Here is a 15276-nt window from a genome sequence, read left to right as displayed (position 1 = left end):
GTCGATTTAGACCCCCACGTGCAGTGTATGAATATGTCTGTTTCTCCCCAGGAATCACTGTAGTTTACAATCAGCTGTTCAAGTCATACCACGCTGATAGGCATTACCGAGAGGTGGAAGTGGGAAACCAGCCTAATGGATGTTAGGGGTTTGTTGAGGCTGTCTTCCCAGGAACGGGCAGCATCAGCAGTTAATTCAGGGTGGATTCTGGGCAATTGGGTAATATATTGAGGGCAGTCGTGTTGCATTGATCCAGGATAATCTAGTTTTTAATGCCAGGAGTAAGACTGGCATTTTTCTTGACTATGGGTCGGATGAGGTTTCCTCCTATGAGTTGAATGATAGATCTCTTCTCCATAATTTTAATATCTCTTTTACAGTGGCTCTTTGGCCTAATTTCTATTCTAGAATGGATTCTGATCCTGTTAAATTCTCTTCAGTAACAGATTATGAAAGATGAAGTACCTGGGAAACCAGTATGTTTCATTTTCTTTCAGTTTTGTGGGTTTAACTTAGCCAGTAAATTTGGTCTTAGTATTTGTGGGTTCTTTTAAGTTTTACCCCCCAAAACCAAAATATATTTTCTCCCTCATTTTCAGCAACTATAAAAACATTGTAGCAATACCAATTTCAGAGATGCTAGTGGTATCGGTTGTCAAGTGCTTTGGAAATTCTAAGATAAAATATTTGAGAATTATGTTACTTAACACAGCTAATAGTTTTTTAATTAAAAAAAAAAAAATTCGGAGCCAGCCCCGTGGCCGAGTGGTTAAGTTCACGCTCTCTGCTTCGGCGGCCCAGGGTTTTGCCACTTCAGATCCTTGGCGCGGACATGGCACCGCTCATTGGGCCATGATGAGGCGGTGTCCCACATGCCACAACTAGAAGGACCCACAACTAAAATATGCAGCTATGTATGGGAGGATTTGGGGAGAAAAATCAGAAAAAAAAAGAAGATTGGCAACAGCTGTTAGGTCAGGTGCCAATCTTTAAAAAAAAAAAATTCATACCACGGGGGCTGGCCCCATGGCATAGTGGTTAAGTTCAGTATGCTCTGCTTCGGCGGCCTGGGTTCATGGGTTTGGATCCTGGGTGCAGACCCACACCACTTGTCAGCCATACTGTGGCAGTGACCCACATATAAAAGAGTTGAGGAAGATTGGCACAGATGTTAGCTCAGGGCTAATCTTCCTCAGGGGGAAAAAAAAAATTTATACTGCATAGCTTACTTCCTTTTTGGATCTTGACTTTCTCATCCAGCTTCTTGGTTTTCCTGGAGGTTCTAATAGTGTTTCCTTATTCTTGTTGACTATGTGAGATATTCGTCATCTCGTTGACAGCAAGCTGCAGTAGATGTAAATGTTTCTATGAAGGAGCCATGGGCATTCTACTAGACTGCAGAAGAGCTCAGTTTCCCTAAAATCCTGGCCTCCAAATATCTTCACCTCAACTTTCTTCAGTCTGCCACATATTCCACTTTTCCAAAATCTCATTCCTCCAACGACCTCAGTTCCGCCAGGTTCCCCCAACAGTCATCACTCTCAATATTCTAACTCCTGTGTGTCCATTTTTCCCAGCATTCTCCTTTGGAACTGCAGGCCATGCCAGTGCCTCCCTCCTACACGATGTGCTTGTGCCCAGCCTGCTTGCTCTGCTGTGGCCATCAGACACTCCCCCGCGCCATCTCCCCTTCCAGAAGGGCTTGCCTGACTGAGCCGTGGTTATTCAGCTTTGGTTGACCTCCACAGGTGCTGAACAAGGCCAAGTATGGTCCAATATGGATAAGTCACCTAGGGCTTCGAAGCTACATTAACCTGGCCAGTGCCCCGCTCCTGGAGCAAGTGATGCGGCAAGAGGGCAAGTACCCAGTACGTGACTACATGGAACTGTGGAAGGCGCACCGGGATCTGCATGGGCTGGCCTATGGGCCCTTCACCACGTGAGCTGGGGCCTGAAGGGACTGGAACAGGGCCCCAGAGGGTCAAGCCCAAGCACAGTGGCCCTGGGTAGCCAGTGGGTAGTGGGTAGAGTAGGATCTCCCTGCCTCCTCTAAGCCTGATACTTAGTCTCGAAAGCAGTGGTTGGGATGGGCTGAAGCCCAGAGAGCATTCATTGGCTTTTCCATGAATACATTGTGTGACTTTGGACGAATGAATGATTTCCCCCTCCTTGGCCTTACGTTTCTCACACGTAAAATGGGAATTTTGGACTGGAGTATCTCCAAGGTATTGCTAGGACCTTTTCACCTCCATTATTCTACAATATGATTGACAATATACCAACTCAAATCATAAAGGGACATCTCTGTTTATAGTTGAAAAAAATATCGTCACTGTATTAGATGGGAGGGCTCAGTTTAATTTTTAAAAAATAGTTCCCAAATTATGTATTCTATTCTTGTTGTTGGATATAACTTCCGTGGATGCTCTCCACACGCAGAGATGGATGTAGGTTTCAGCTTTGAAGTTATACCTAGAAAAATTACGATGATATTGGCAGCGCCATTTGAGATCAGTAATTGGGCATCATTGGCAATAAACCATTCCTAATGCCACAGTTTGTAGCTGGATGTATTATAGGCTTCTTTTTGCTGTAGTTTGTTAACAGAGCTCGCAAACAATGAGTAGCTATTTATAGTCTCTGGTTGCTTGACTTCCATGTTGTAGTCACTCAAGAGATTAAAGTAGACTCTGGTGGTGGTAACAATGGTAATCATGAACCACGTGCTTATGACATGGCAGGCAATAGGCTAGTCTCTTTACATCTATTGTTTCATTTTATCCTCACAAGTCGTCCATGAAGTAGTGATGATTACTATCCCCATTTTATAGACGAAGAAACTGAGGCCTAGAGAGTTTTTGCGTTACTTACCAGAGGTGACACAGCTAGCAAGTGATGGTATAGATCTCTCTGATTCTGGAATTCAAGAACTTATTGCCTTGATGCTTTTGGAAAGGAAACACACTCTTCTGGAATGTTCATCTCATCTTTTTTTTTTTTTTTTTTTTTTGAGGAAGATTAGCCCTGAGCTAACTGCTACCAATCTTCCTCTTTTTGCTGAGGAAGACTGGCCCTGAGCTAACATCCATGCCCATCTTCCTCTACCTTATACATGGGACGCCTACCCCAGCATGGCGTTTGCCAATCAGTGCCATGTCTGCACCCAGGATCCGAACTGGCGAACCCCAGGCTGCTGAGAAGCAGAACGTGCGCACTTAACCGCTGCGCCACCGGGCCGGCCCCCATCTCATCTGTCTTTGATCACTGTACATTCTTTCTCCCATTGCATGTTTTTCTTTCTTTTTCCTGGCTCCTTCACAGTTTCAGAACTTAAACAACAATTCCTGGGCCCTTTACTCAAAGTTCTGGAGAGATAATAGAGAATGTCTGTCTTTCAAGAGCTCTTTAACTTCCCGTCTGACCTTGACGGCAAGATTTGGGTGCAAGTTTTCGTCAGGTCAGCGCACGCACATCTGGCCTTGATGACTCAGATTTAAGATCAGAGCTGAAAAATATGTCCATCCTTGGTGATCTGTTTACTCTCTTTTCCTCTAAAATCAGTTGCCTAAATATATGATACCATGTGTACGTATTTAAAAGCTATTTTGCTAATCTTTAAATGGCTTTTTTGCTTTAACATATATATTTTTTAAAATCTTATTTTATGAAGCATGGTTCCCCAAGAAATGTTTCAACAACCACAGAAAAGCCCTCATTTCAGTTCTGCAAATCGGATTTCTGCTGTTGGGAGAGTTTTCCTCTTGGAGAACCACCTACAGCCCGAAGTTCCTATAAATGGGTCCTTTCTGGTTTCATCTCTTTTTCAACAACACTTTTACTTTATCTTTTTGCAAGTTTTCCCCAACATATTAAAGAAAACTTCTGGGGTTTGAGGTTCATTTAAATAAATGATTTTTTAAAAATAAAAAATCTGATTCTTTTTTTTTTCCTGCTTTATCTCCCCAAACCCCCCTGTACACAGTTGTATATCTTAGTTGCCGGTTCTTCTAGTTGTGGGATGTGGGACGCCACCTCAACGTGGCCTGACGAGCGGTGCCATGTCCGCGCCCAGGATCCGAACCCTGGGCCACCGCAGCAGAGTGTGCGAACTTAACCACTCAGCCACGGAGCCTGCCCCAAAAATCTGATTCTTGACTTAAGACTTTTTAATGTTTTTTTCTTTTTAAAATACCTTATTGGTTTTTAAAATTCTAAAGTCATACTTAGGGTAAAAATGCCAATAATAGGAAGGGGTGGAGCAAAATGGCGGGGTGAGCTGACCCGGGATTCTCTCCCCTCCAAAATACAACAAAAGATCGGAAGAACTGAATTTCAGAGAATAAACATAATGCCAGCTTGTCAGAGACCTACAATACCAAGAAGGCGGAGATCATAAACCTTGCTTACACCCTCGGAGGCGCTGGAACGGTAGGAGAGAACATCGCTCCCTCCCCTAGAGTCTGCGATCGCTGCGGCGCGGGTCGGGAAGGAGTGGGGGAGGGGCCGCGCGACCAGGGGATCATGCAGGACTCCTGCCGCTGATTCAGTGGAGACACGCTGACGGGGGGAAAACTTCCCTCCACGGGGACCCTATAAATCAAGGGCCTTGGGAGACCAGAGAACAGAACTGATCTGAACCCAGACCGTCGAGTGTGAGTAACAGCCCCTCCGCCCGGCAAAGCCAGTGGGCGCAGCCATCTTGCCCCAAGGCGGAGAGCTAACATGCTGCTCTCGACCCCCATCTAGTGGTGACAGGCTGTAATTGCAACTGAATTCTACCACCATGAGAAAAAAACGCTCCTCTACCATCCAGCAATTTATAAAAGCCCCAGACCAGAAGGAAAACAATAAAAACACAGAATTAAGTCCTGAGGACTTGGAAGTAGGTAAACTAAGTGATAATGAGTTCAGAGCAGCTATAATCAAAAAACTCAATGAGGTAGAGAGAAAGATAGAGAAACAAGCCGAGTTCTGGAGTTACTTCACAAAAGAGATTGAAATCATAAAGAAGAATCAAACAGAATTACTTGAGATGAAAAACACAATGGACCAGATAAAACAGAATACGGATTCCCTGAATGCCCATGTAGACAACATAGAGGAGAAAATTAGCATAATCGAAGATAGACAGGCTGAATGGCGCCAGACAGAGGAAGAAAGAGAACTAAGAATTAAAAAAAAATGAGGAAAATCTCCGAGAGATAATGGATTCAATGAGGAGTAAGAACATAAGGATCATAGGAATTCCCGAGAATATGGAAAAGGAAAATGGAGCAGAAAGTGTGCTTAACGAAATTATTGAAGAGAACTTCCCAAATCTAGGGATCGATGGAGAAATGCGTGTAGAGGAGGGTTTTAGATCTCCTAGATTTGTCATTGTAAAAAGACCTACTGCAAGGCACATAGTAGTAAAGTTGGCAAAAAGGAAAGATAAGGAAAGAATACTCAGGGAAGTAAGAAAAAAAAAAAAAAGAGAATAACCTATAAAGGAGCCCCTATCAGACTGTCAGCGGATTTCTCTACAGAAACCCTACAAGCTAGGAGAGAATGGAGTGACATATTCAAAGCTTTAAAGGATAAAAATCTTCAGCCAAGAATACTCTATCCAGCAAGAATTTCCTTCAGATATGAGGGAGAAATTAAATCTTTTCCAGACAAACAAAAGTGAAGGGAATTTGTAACCAAAAGCCCTCCATTACAAGAAATCCTCAAGAAGGCTCTCATACCTGAAAAAAGAAAAAAGGGAGAAAGGGGACACAATCCACAGACTAGGGAGACCGATGGATAGAACCAGAACAGGATAGCAAATATTCAACTATAGCATTAGGGTAAAGGTGAGGAAACTACCAAAACAAGGACGATCTTAGCACTCTAACTACAAATTAATAAGACGAGTTGGAATAAAAAATGAAAATAATTATTTACGAGGGGAAGAGCAAAGGGTCTAAATCAGTATTGGTCAAGTAAGTAAGAGACCACCAGAGAATAGACTATATTATGCACAAGATTCTAAATACAAACTTCAAGGTAGACACTAAAATAAAGTACAGAACAGAGTCACAAATCACAAATAAGGAAAAATCTAAGAAACCCAGCATAAGAAATTGCAGTATTAAATGGGTAGTCTAAAGCAAACAGGAAAAGAAACGCAGGAAAACAAGATAATGAGCGACAGATTAACAGCATCAATAATCACTCTCAATGTGAACGGATTGAACTCTCCAATAAAAAGACACAGAGTGGCAAAATGGATTAAAGAACATGATCCAACAATTTGTTGCCTCCGGGAAACACACCTCAGCCCCAAGGACAAACACAGACTCAGGGTGAAGGGGTGGAGGACAATACTTCAAGCAAATAGCAAGGAAAAAAAGGCAGGTGTTGCAATTCTCATACCAGACCAAGTGGATTTCAAAATAAGACAGGTAAAGAGAGACACAGAGGGACAATATATAATGATCAAAGGGACACTTCATCAAGAAGAAATAACGCTTATAAATATCTATGCACCCAACACAGGAGCACCAAGATTCATAAAGCAACTATTAACAGACCTAAAGGAAGACGTTAAAAACAACACAATAACAGTAGGGGACCTCAACACCCCACTCACATCAATGGACAGATCATCCAGACAGAAAATCAACAAGGAAATAGTGGAGCTGAATGAAAAACTAAAACAATTGGACTTAATAGACATATATAGATCACTTCACCCTGAAAGAGCTGAATACACATTCTTCTCAAGTGCACGTGGAACATTCTCTAGGATAGACCATATGTTGGGAAACAAGGCAAGCCTCTACAAATTTAAAAAAATTGAAATAATAACAAGCATCTTCTCAGATCATAGTGCTATAAGGCTAGAAATTAATTACAAGAAAAAAGCTGAGAAAGGCACAAAGATGTGGAGACTAAACAACACACTACTGAACAAGCAATGGATCATTGAAGAAATTAAAGAAGAAATAAAAAAATACCTGGAAACAAATGAAAATGATAGCATGCCATACCAACTCATATGGGATACAGCAAAAGCTGTATTAAGAGGAAAATTCATCGCAATACAGGCACATCTTAACAAACAAGAAAAATCCCAAATAAGCAACCTTAAAGCACACCTAACTGAACTAGAGAAAAAAGAACAAATGAAGCCCAAAGTCAGCAGAGAGAAATAATAAAAATCAGAGCAGAAACAAATACTATTGAAACGAAAAAGGCAGTAGAAAGGATCAATGAGACAAAGAGCTGGTTTTTGAGAAGATAAATAAAATTGACAAACCACTAGCCAGACTTACAAAGAAAAAAAAGGGAGAAAGCTCAAATAAACAAAATCAGAAATGAGCGAGGAGAAATAACAACAGACTCTGCAGAAATACAACAGATTATAAGAGAATACTACAAAAAACTATATGCCAACAGAATGGATAACCTAGAGGAAATGGATAAATTCTTGGACTCCTACAATCTCCCAAAGCTCACTCAAGAAGAGGCAGGCAATTTGAACAGACCAATCACAAGGAAAGAGATTGAAACAGCAATCAAAAACATCCCAAAGAATAAAACCCCAGGACCAGATGGCTTTCCTGGGGAATTCTACCAAACTTTCAGAGAGGATTTAATACCTATCCTTTTCAAGCTATTCCAAAAAATTAGGGACGATGGAACACTTCCTAACACATTCTATGAGGCCAACATCACGCTGATACCAAAACCTGACAAGGACACCACGAAAAAAGAGAACTACAGGCCAATATCACTGATGAACATAGAGGCAAAAATTCTAAACAAAATTTTGGCAACCAGAATTCAGCAATTCATCAAAAGAATCATACATCATGATCAGGTGGGATTCATACCAGGGACACAGGGATGGTTCAACATCCACAAATCAATCAACGTGATACACCACATCAACAAACTGAGGAATAAAAACCACATGATCATCTCAATAGATGCAGAGAAGGCATTTGACAAGATCCAACAGCCATTTATGATAAAAACTCTGAACAAAATGGGCATAGAAGGAAACTACCTCAACATAATAAAGGCCATATACGACAAACCCATAGCCAACATCATACTCAATGGGCAAAAACTGAACGCCATCCCCCTGAAAACAGAAACGAGACAAGGATGCCCTCTATCACCACTCTTATTTAACATAGTACTGGAGGTCCTGGCCAGAGCAATCAGGCAAGAAAAAGGAATAAAACGAATCCAAATAGGGAGGGAAGAAGTGAAACTCTCGCTGTTTGCAGACGACGTGATCTTATATATAGAAAACCCCAAAGAATCCATTGGAAAACTGTTAGAAGTAATCAACAACTACAGCAAAGTTGCAGGGTATAAAATCAATTTGCATAAATCAGTAGCATTTCTATACTCCAGTAATGAACCAACAGAAAAAGAACTCAAGAATACAATACCATTCACAATCGCAACAAAAAAGAATAAAATACCTTGGGGTAAATTTAACTAAGGAAGTGAAGGACCTATATAATGAAAATTACAAGGCCTTTCTGAGAGAATTGGATGACAACATAAGGAGATGGAAAGACATTCCATGTACATGGATTGGAAGAATAAACATAGTTAAAATGTCCGTTCTACCTAAAGCAATCTACAGATTCAACGCCATCCCAGTCAGAATCCCAATGACATTCTTTACAGAATTAGAACAAAGAATCCTAAAATTCATATGGGGCAACAAAAGACCCCGAATTTCTAAAGCGATCCTGAGAAAAAAGAATAAAACGGGAGGCATCACAATCCCTGACTTCAAAACATACTACAAAGCTACAGTAATCAAAACAGCATGGTACTGGTACAAAAACAGGCGCACAGATCAATGGAACAGAATTGAAAGCCCAGAAATAAAACCACACATCTATTGACAGCTTATCTTTGACAAAGGAGCTGAGGGCATACAATGGAGAAAAGAAAGTCTTTTCAACAAATGGTGCTGGGAAAACTGGAAAGCCACATGTAAAAGAATGAAAATTGACCATTCTTTTTCACCATTCACTAAAATAAACTCAAAATGGATCAAAGACCTAAAGGTGAGACCTGAAACCATAAGGCTTCTGGAAGAAAACGTAGGCAGTACACTCTTTGACATCAGTATTAAAAGGATCTTTTCGGACACCATGCCTTCTCAGAGAAGGGAAACAATAGAAAGAATAAACAAATGGGACTTCATCAGATTAAAGAGCTTCTTCAAGGCAAATGAAAACAGGATTGAAACAAAAAAACAACCCACTAACTGGGAAAAAATATTTGCAAGTCATATATCTGACAAAGGCTTAATATCCATAATATATAAAGAACTCTCGCAACTCAACAACAAAACATCAAACAACCCACTCAAAAAATGGGCTGGAGACATGAACAGACATTTCTCCAAAGAAGATATACTGATAGGCACATGAAAAGATGCTCATCATCGCTGATCCTCAGGGAAATGCAAATCAAAACTACACTAAGATATCACCTTACACCCGTTAGAACGACAAAAATATCTAAAACTAATAGCAACAAATGTTGGAGAGGTTGCGGAGAAAAAGGAACCCTCATACACTGCTGGTGGGAATGCAAACTGGTGCAGCCACTATGGAAAACAGTATGGAGATTCCTCAAAAAATTAAAAATAGAACTACCATACGATCCAGCCATCCCACTACTGGGTATTTATCCAAAGAGCTTGAAGTCAGCAATCCCAAAAGTCCTATGCACCCCAATGTTTATTGCAGCACTGTTTACAATAGCCAAGACGTGGAAGCAACCTAAGTGTCCAGCAACAGACGAATGGATAAAGAAGATGTGGTACATATATACAATGGAATACTACTCAGCTGCAAAACAGAACAAAATCATTCCATTTGCAATAACATGGATGGACCTTGAGGGAATTATGTTAAGTGAAATAAGCCAGCGAGAGAAGGATAATCTGTGTATGACTCCACTCATACGAGGAATTTAAAATTATGGACTAAGAACAGTTTAGTGGATACCAGGGGAAAGGTGGGGTGGGGGGTGGGCACAAAGGGTGAAGTGGTGCACCTACAACACGACTGACAAACATTAATGTACAACTGAAATTTCACAAGATTGTAACCTATCAATAACTCAATAAAAAAAATGCCGATAATAAAATATTGTTTCCCTACCCCCAACTCCCATCCCATCCCCCTAATAGTCTGGTGTGAATTCTTCCCTACTTTATGTAAAAATATACATATGGATATGTAGGGTTTCCTGTTAAAATTGGACCAAATTGTACTTATTACTCTGCAAATAATTTTTAAAAATTTGACACATACTCAGCTTGCTTAGGAAAGGTCAAAGGTTTGGGGGACAGCTGAGTGTGGCGACAGCCCCTTAACTTGAAGCTTCCTTATGGGAAGCATGTTCCCATTCACACGAGCATCCTTACCTAACCAGGGTGGGGACCCAATTACTGCTGAATGGCCATGGCAAGAGGACCTGGGGCATCGCCTGCTGGGTCTCCCTGTCTCCTTGGCCCACTGAGCCAAGGAGAGCCTGAAGGTCCAGAGTCTGAGCACCTCAGGAACCCTAATTTGCTTCTCCTTTATTCCTTGTCCTCCACGCAGACGGACTAGGACCACTGCAGCTCCTCCTCAGGTCACATCCAGAAGGTTCTTGAGTTGTATCATCCTCAGATAATCGTAGTCAACATTCAAGCATTCACTACATGCCAGGCTACTGATCTAAGCACTTCAGTTATCTGGACAACCCTACTAAGATAGTCACTCTTATTATTCCCATTTTACAGGAGGGGAAACTGAGGCACAGAGGAGTTAAGTCACCTGCCTGTGGTCGCTCAGCCCGTGATCATCAGACCTGTGATTTGACCCCCGGCAGTCTGGTTCTAGACGCCCACGTTGACCACTGCCACTCTCCTGTAGTGAGATTCTGAAGTTTTGTGTCATTTGAAAGTTTGGTGATTCTGTAATTCTAAATCCAGGAGTCTGTGGTTTTCCTAGACTTGGTAGGGGCCTCAGGGTGGGAAGGTACCATGGAATCTACCCCCATCAGATACTTATGTTTGGGTTGCTCCTCCATTCTCCGCAGGGAAGGAGAGTCCTGGTACCGGCTGCGCCAGGCTCTGAACCAGCGGCTACTGAAGCCAACTGAGGCTGCGCTCTACACGGATGCTCTGAACGAGGTGATCGATGACTTCATGGTTCGACTGAGCCAGTTGCGGGCGGAGAGTGCCTCGGGGGACCAGGTGCCTGACATCGCTCACCATTTCTACCACTTTGCCTTGGAAGGTACCCTTGCTGGGAGAGGGGCCGGGGTGGGTGGGCATGGCTCAGGGGTAGGTGTTGCTCCCCCTCCTCAAAACCCCCTGGATTCTGTGTGCCATGGCACCGCCTCCTGTGATGGCCTCTGTGCACCGCCAGCTATTTCCTACATCCTGTTTGAGAAACGTATTGGCTGCTTGGAGCGCTCCATCCCCCAGGACACCAGGACCTTCATCAGATCTATCGATCTCATGTTCAAGAACTCAGTCTATAGCACCATCCTCCCCAAGTGGACCCGTTCTGTGCTCCCTTTCTGGAAGCGATACCTGGATGGCTGGAACACCATCTTCTCTTTTGGTGAGGAGTCCAGGGAAGGAAGTTGGGGGGGGGCGGTCCCAGGGTCCTGCATTAGCAGCCTTTCCTAGGACCTTCTCATGCTCCCAGCTGTTGGAGTTGCTCTCTGTCCTCGGAGATCATGACTTTTGCCTTATCCTCTCCTGTTCTCCGTGGTCCCTGTAGGGAAGAAGCTGATTGATCAGAAACTCGAGGAAATAGAGGCCCAGCTGCAGACAGGGGGCCCAGATGGGGTCCAGATATCTGGCTACCTGCATTTCCTGCTGACCAGCGGACAGCTCAGTCCTCATGAGGCCATGGGCAGCCTGCCTGAGCTGCTCCTGGCTGGAGTAGACACGGTGGGTGAGGGGGGCCGGCGAGGAGACCAGGGACTCCCAGCTCCCATCCTGAGCCAATTCCCCATTGTCCCCCACCTGAGCCTGATCTTCGTCCCTCCAGGTACCTACTTCTCTTTCCGTAACATGGGTGTAGAGCTAGAAGGAAAATGGGGTCATTCGGCCCGGTGGAGGTGGGCAGGGGATGGTCCTTTCTTAAGAGGGAACCCATCACCTCCTGGAGCCTCCCTGGAACGGCTGAGAAGTTTTACCTCACATCTAATATGACTTTCTCGTGCTGTGTTTAAGTGGAGAGTTGAAGAGCTTGCCCACAAGCATCTTCTTTGTAGGACCTCTTCCTAGCCCTATTGTCGTGTTGGGTTTCCCTCTCTGTTAGTCTCCTCTGTTGCTAGAGTGTGGTTCTCCATCATGTTGGTCCTCCCTCCCACTGTGGAGTCACGTTTAGCATGGGGGACCCCATGAACTCCTGTGTCTTATTCTGCCATACTCGTGGCAAATTAATTTTTCTCCCACATTTTGCACACGTCCACTCCCCCACCCTCCCGCTACCAACCTGACCTTTTTCCTAGAAATCCCTCCTCACTTCGTCTCTCACTCAACCTCCCAGACATCCAACACGCTGACGTGGGCCCTGTACCACCTTTCAAAGCACCCAGAGATCCAGGCGGCCTTGCACAAGGAGGTGATGGGCGTGGTGCCAGCTGGGCAGGTGCCTCAGCACAAGGACTTTGCTCACATGCCCCTGCTCAAAGCTGTACTTAAGGAGACCCTGCGGTAGGCTGCTGTTGCCGGGGGCACAGAGTCTGTGTGGGGGAGTACTCAGATACACGAGTGGGAAGTGGGCACTGGTGGGTTGGGTCTAGGGCCGGGATGAGATGGGAAGAGGGGCCTGGGGGACCAGAGAGGTGGGGTCGAACCGGAGGGCCTTCTGCACCTTCTTGGATCCAGGGCAAATTGCACTTTCTTTCCCCTGTAGCCTCTACCCTGTGGTCCCTGTGAATTCCCGGGTCATCACGGAAAAGGAAATTGAAGTTGGTGGCTTCTTCTTCCCCAAGAATGTGAGTGGGACTGGAGAGCCGGGGTCCCAGGGATGCCCCGCAGCCCTAAACTCATGTGCTGCCCATTCTTCCTCTGCAGACCCAGTTTGTGCTGTGCCACTATGTGGCATCCCGGGACCCTAGCATCTTCCCTGAGCCGGAGAGCTTCCGGCCTGAACGCTGGCTGAGGAAGAGCCAGACTGATACCCTCAGGGTCCAACACCCGTTTGGCTCTGTGCCCTTCGGCTATGGGGTCCGAGCTTGCCTGGGCCGCAGGATCGCAGAGCTGGAGATGCAGCTGCTGCTGACAAGGGTGAGTGGGGAAAGGTGGGAGGGGTGTGTGGGCCAGAGAGGGCTGAAGGAGGCCATGAGGAGGAGTGAAGGGAGGCACAGGGTGGGAGCGTGCAGAGGAGGGCAGTGGATGGGGATCAACAGACTCTAATCACTCCGTCTCTGCGTTTTACCTCCCAGCTGATCCAACAGTATGAGGTGGCCCTGGCCCCTGAGACGGGGGAGGTGAAGAGCATGGCCCGCGTCGTCCTGGTTCCCAGTAAGAAGGTGGGCCTGCGTTTCCTGCAGAGACAGTGCTGAGCTGGCCCCCTCCTCTCCCTCCCTGGCACAGAAATTCCTGGCTACTGCTGTGTCTCAGATGAGGAGAGAGAGAAAGGGGCTGCCAGATGCCAAAGGCTGGAGCGACTCAGTGTCCTTCCCACAGAACACTGAGCTTCTGCAACTTTTATCATGTTGAGTGTCTCCTTCTTAGATAAAAGGCCATCCCCTTGTCACATTGCTATGCTTGAGGAAAATATAGAATAAAGGGGCTTTTATTGATGACTGGAGACCTTTGTCATTCTTTTTGATGACCCAGCATCTGAACCCCTTTCTGTGTTTGGAGAACACCCTCTCCCCACTCAGGAGTCTTGGTGAGATGCAGAGCTGCCTCACTCCGTGGAAGCCGAGAACACCGCATGCCTTCCCAGACCTTGCAAAGAGGCCTTAGCTGCACTTGACGTTGGCGGAGGCCCCGCAGGAGCAAGAGCTGCAGAGCGAGTTCCTTGTCACTGAGAGTGGCACCTGCTCTTGAACAGAAAGTGCTTAGCTTTAGGCAGTAGAGTACTGTAAAAATTGTTGGAGGAGTTCTAGGCTAGGCCTGCAGCCGTGACTCCTAGCACACCCCAGGGTGCTGAGCAGCCTGGGAAGCACTGCGTTGGCCAAGAGGATGAGAGTTGGAAAGCTTTCACTACAGCTGTTGGCCCTAGTCCTATTCCCTGTCTCCCAGGTCTGTGCTGGCAAAAAAAAACAAAAACAAAAAAAGATGTCCTCTCACTCTGCTCCCTGCTCCTGATGGCAGAAAGAGCTGGAACAGCAGAAGTGTGGCCCCCTTCCAAATGTCTCTCACCTACAGCCACGAAGGGGAACCCACGTCCCACCTGGAACTCTAGCTGCAAGGGAGTCTGGGGATTGTAGTTTTTAGCTTTCCAGCCTTTTCAGCACAGGAAGCTGACTAGAGGGAAAGGGGCGGGCGTTGAGGTCCAGCGTACCGGCGCACGAGCCTGCAAAGTTAGTGAACCCCAGCCTCAGAGTCCCAGCCCCAGCTGTAAATTTCTTTAGAAAACTAAAGTCAAATTTCTGATGTCTGTCAGGATTTGAGTTTGAGCCCATTAAAAAAGTCACGTCATTGCCCTGATTAAAATCTCTCAGTGGCTCCTCTCTGCCCTGAGGCACAGTCCAAAGTCCTTACCGTGGCTTAGAAGACCCCTTGTGGAAGCTTCCAGGTGGGCGAACACATGGCGGGGCTGGGGAGAGTGTGGCGCCTGGAGAGGGCCCCGAAGCTCCGCGCCCTTTCCCCATGCTTTGCCCTACGCATCTCTTCCATCTGGCTGTTCCTGAGTTGGGATCTCAGAGCTATTTTGCAATCGAAGTCTACATATTTGAGCCCTTTCCAAGGGCCTGAATGCGTTCAAAACAAACAAAAACAAACTAGAAACCCCAAAACAGAACAACAACAAAAGACTCTCTGTGTTCTGGCACCCTACCCTCCACACCCCCCATCCTCCCACCAGGACACCCTTCCACAGCTGAGCCCAAAGTCCTTGTATTTCCCCGAGCACATTGTGCTCTTTCCGGCCTCAATACTTTGTACTTAATGTCCCGTCTCCTTGGAACACCGTCTTCACCAACTGTTATGTCATCCCAGAGAACTTGCTCTTCCTTAGGACTCAGCTCAAATGTCACTGCCTCTGCAAAGCCTTCCCTGACCTCTCTGGGTGAGTGTGAGCACTT

General features: G+C 45.3%; 1 protein-coding gene across 2 annotated transcripts in view; it reads left to right on the top strand.

The window, feature by feature from the left end:
- The window catches only part of LOC124229261 (sterol 26-hydroxylase, mitochondrial), a 43425-nt gene extending 29598 nt beyond the window's left edge, over positions 1-13827 (top strand). For both annotated transcript variants that reach the window (XM_046644398.1, XM_046644399.1), the window contains exons 3-10: positions 1749-1939; positions 11095-11294; positions 11427-11624; positions 11787-11959; positions 12564-12730; positions 12933-13014; positions 13094-13306; positions 13465-13827. In XM_046644398.1, the coding sequence (XP_046500354.1) occupies positions 1749-1939; positions 11095-11294; positions 11427-11624; positions 11787-11959; positions 12564-12730; positions 12933-13014; positions 13094-13306; positions 13465-13584 (1344 nt within the window). In that variant the 3' untranslated portion in view covers positions 13585-13827. The remainder of the gene's footprint in view (positions 1-1748; positions 1940-11094; positions 11295-11426; positions 11625-11786; positions 11960-12563; positions 12731-12932; positions 13015-13093; positions 13307-13464) is intronic.
- Positions 13828-15276: the final 1449 nt, after the last annotated feature.

The sequence above is a fragment of the Equus quagga genome, chromosome 17, assembly GCF_021613505.1.
Source record: "Equus quagga isolate Etosha38 chromosome 17, UCLA_HA_Equagga_1.0, whole genome shotgun sequence".
NCBI classification, from domain to species: domain Eukaryota; kingdom Metazoa; phylum Chordata; class Mammalia; order Perissodactyla; family Equidae; genus Equus; species Equus quagga.
The sequence above is the reverse complement of the archived record's forward strand: the minus strand, read 5'-3'. Positions and strand labels throughout refer to the sequence as shown.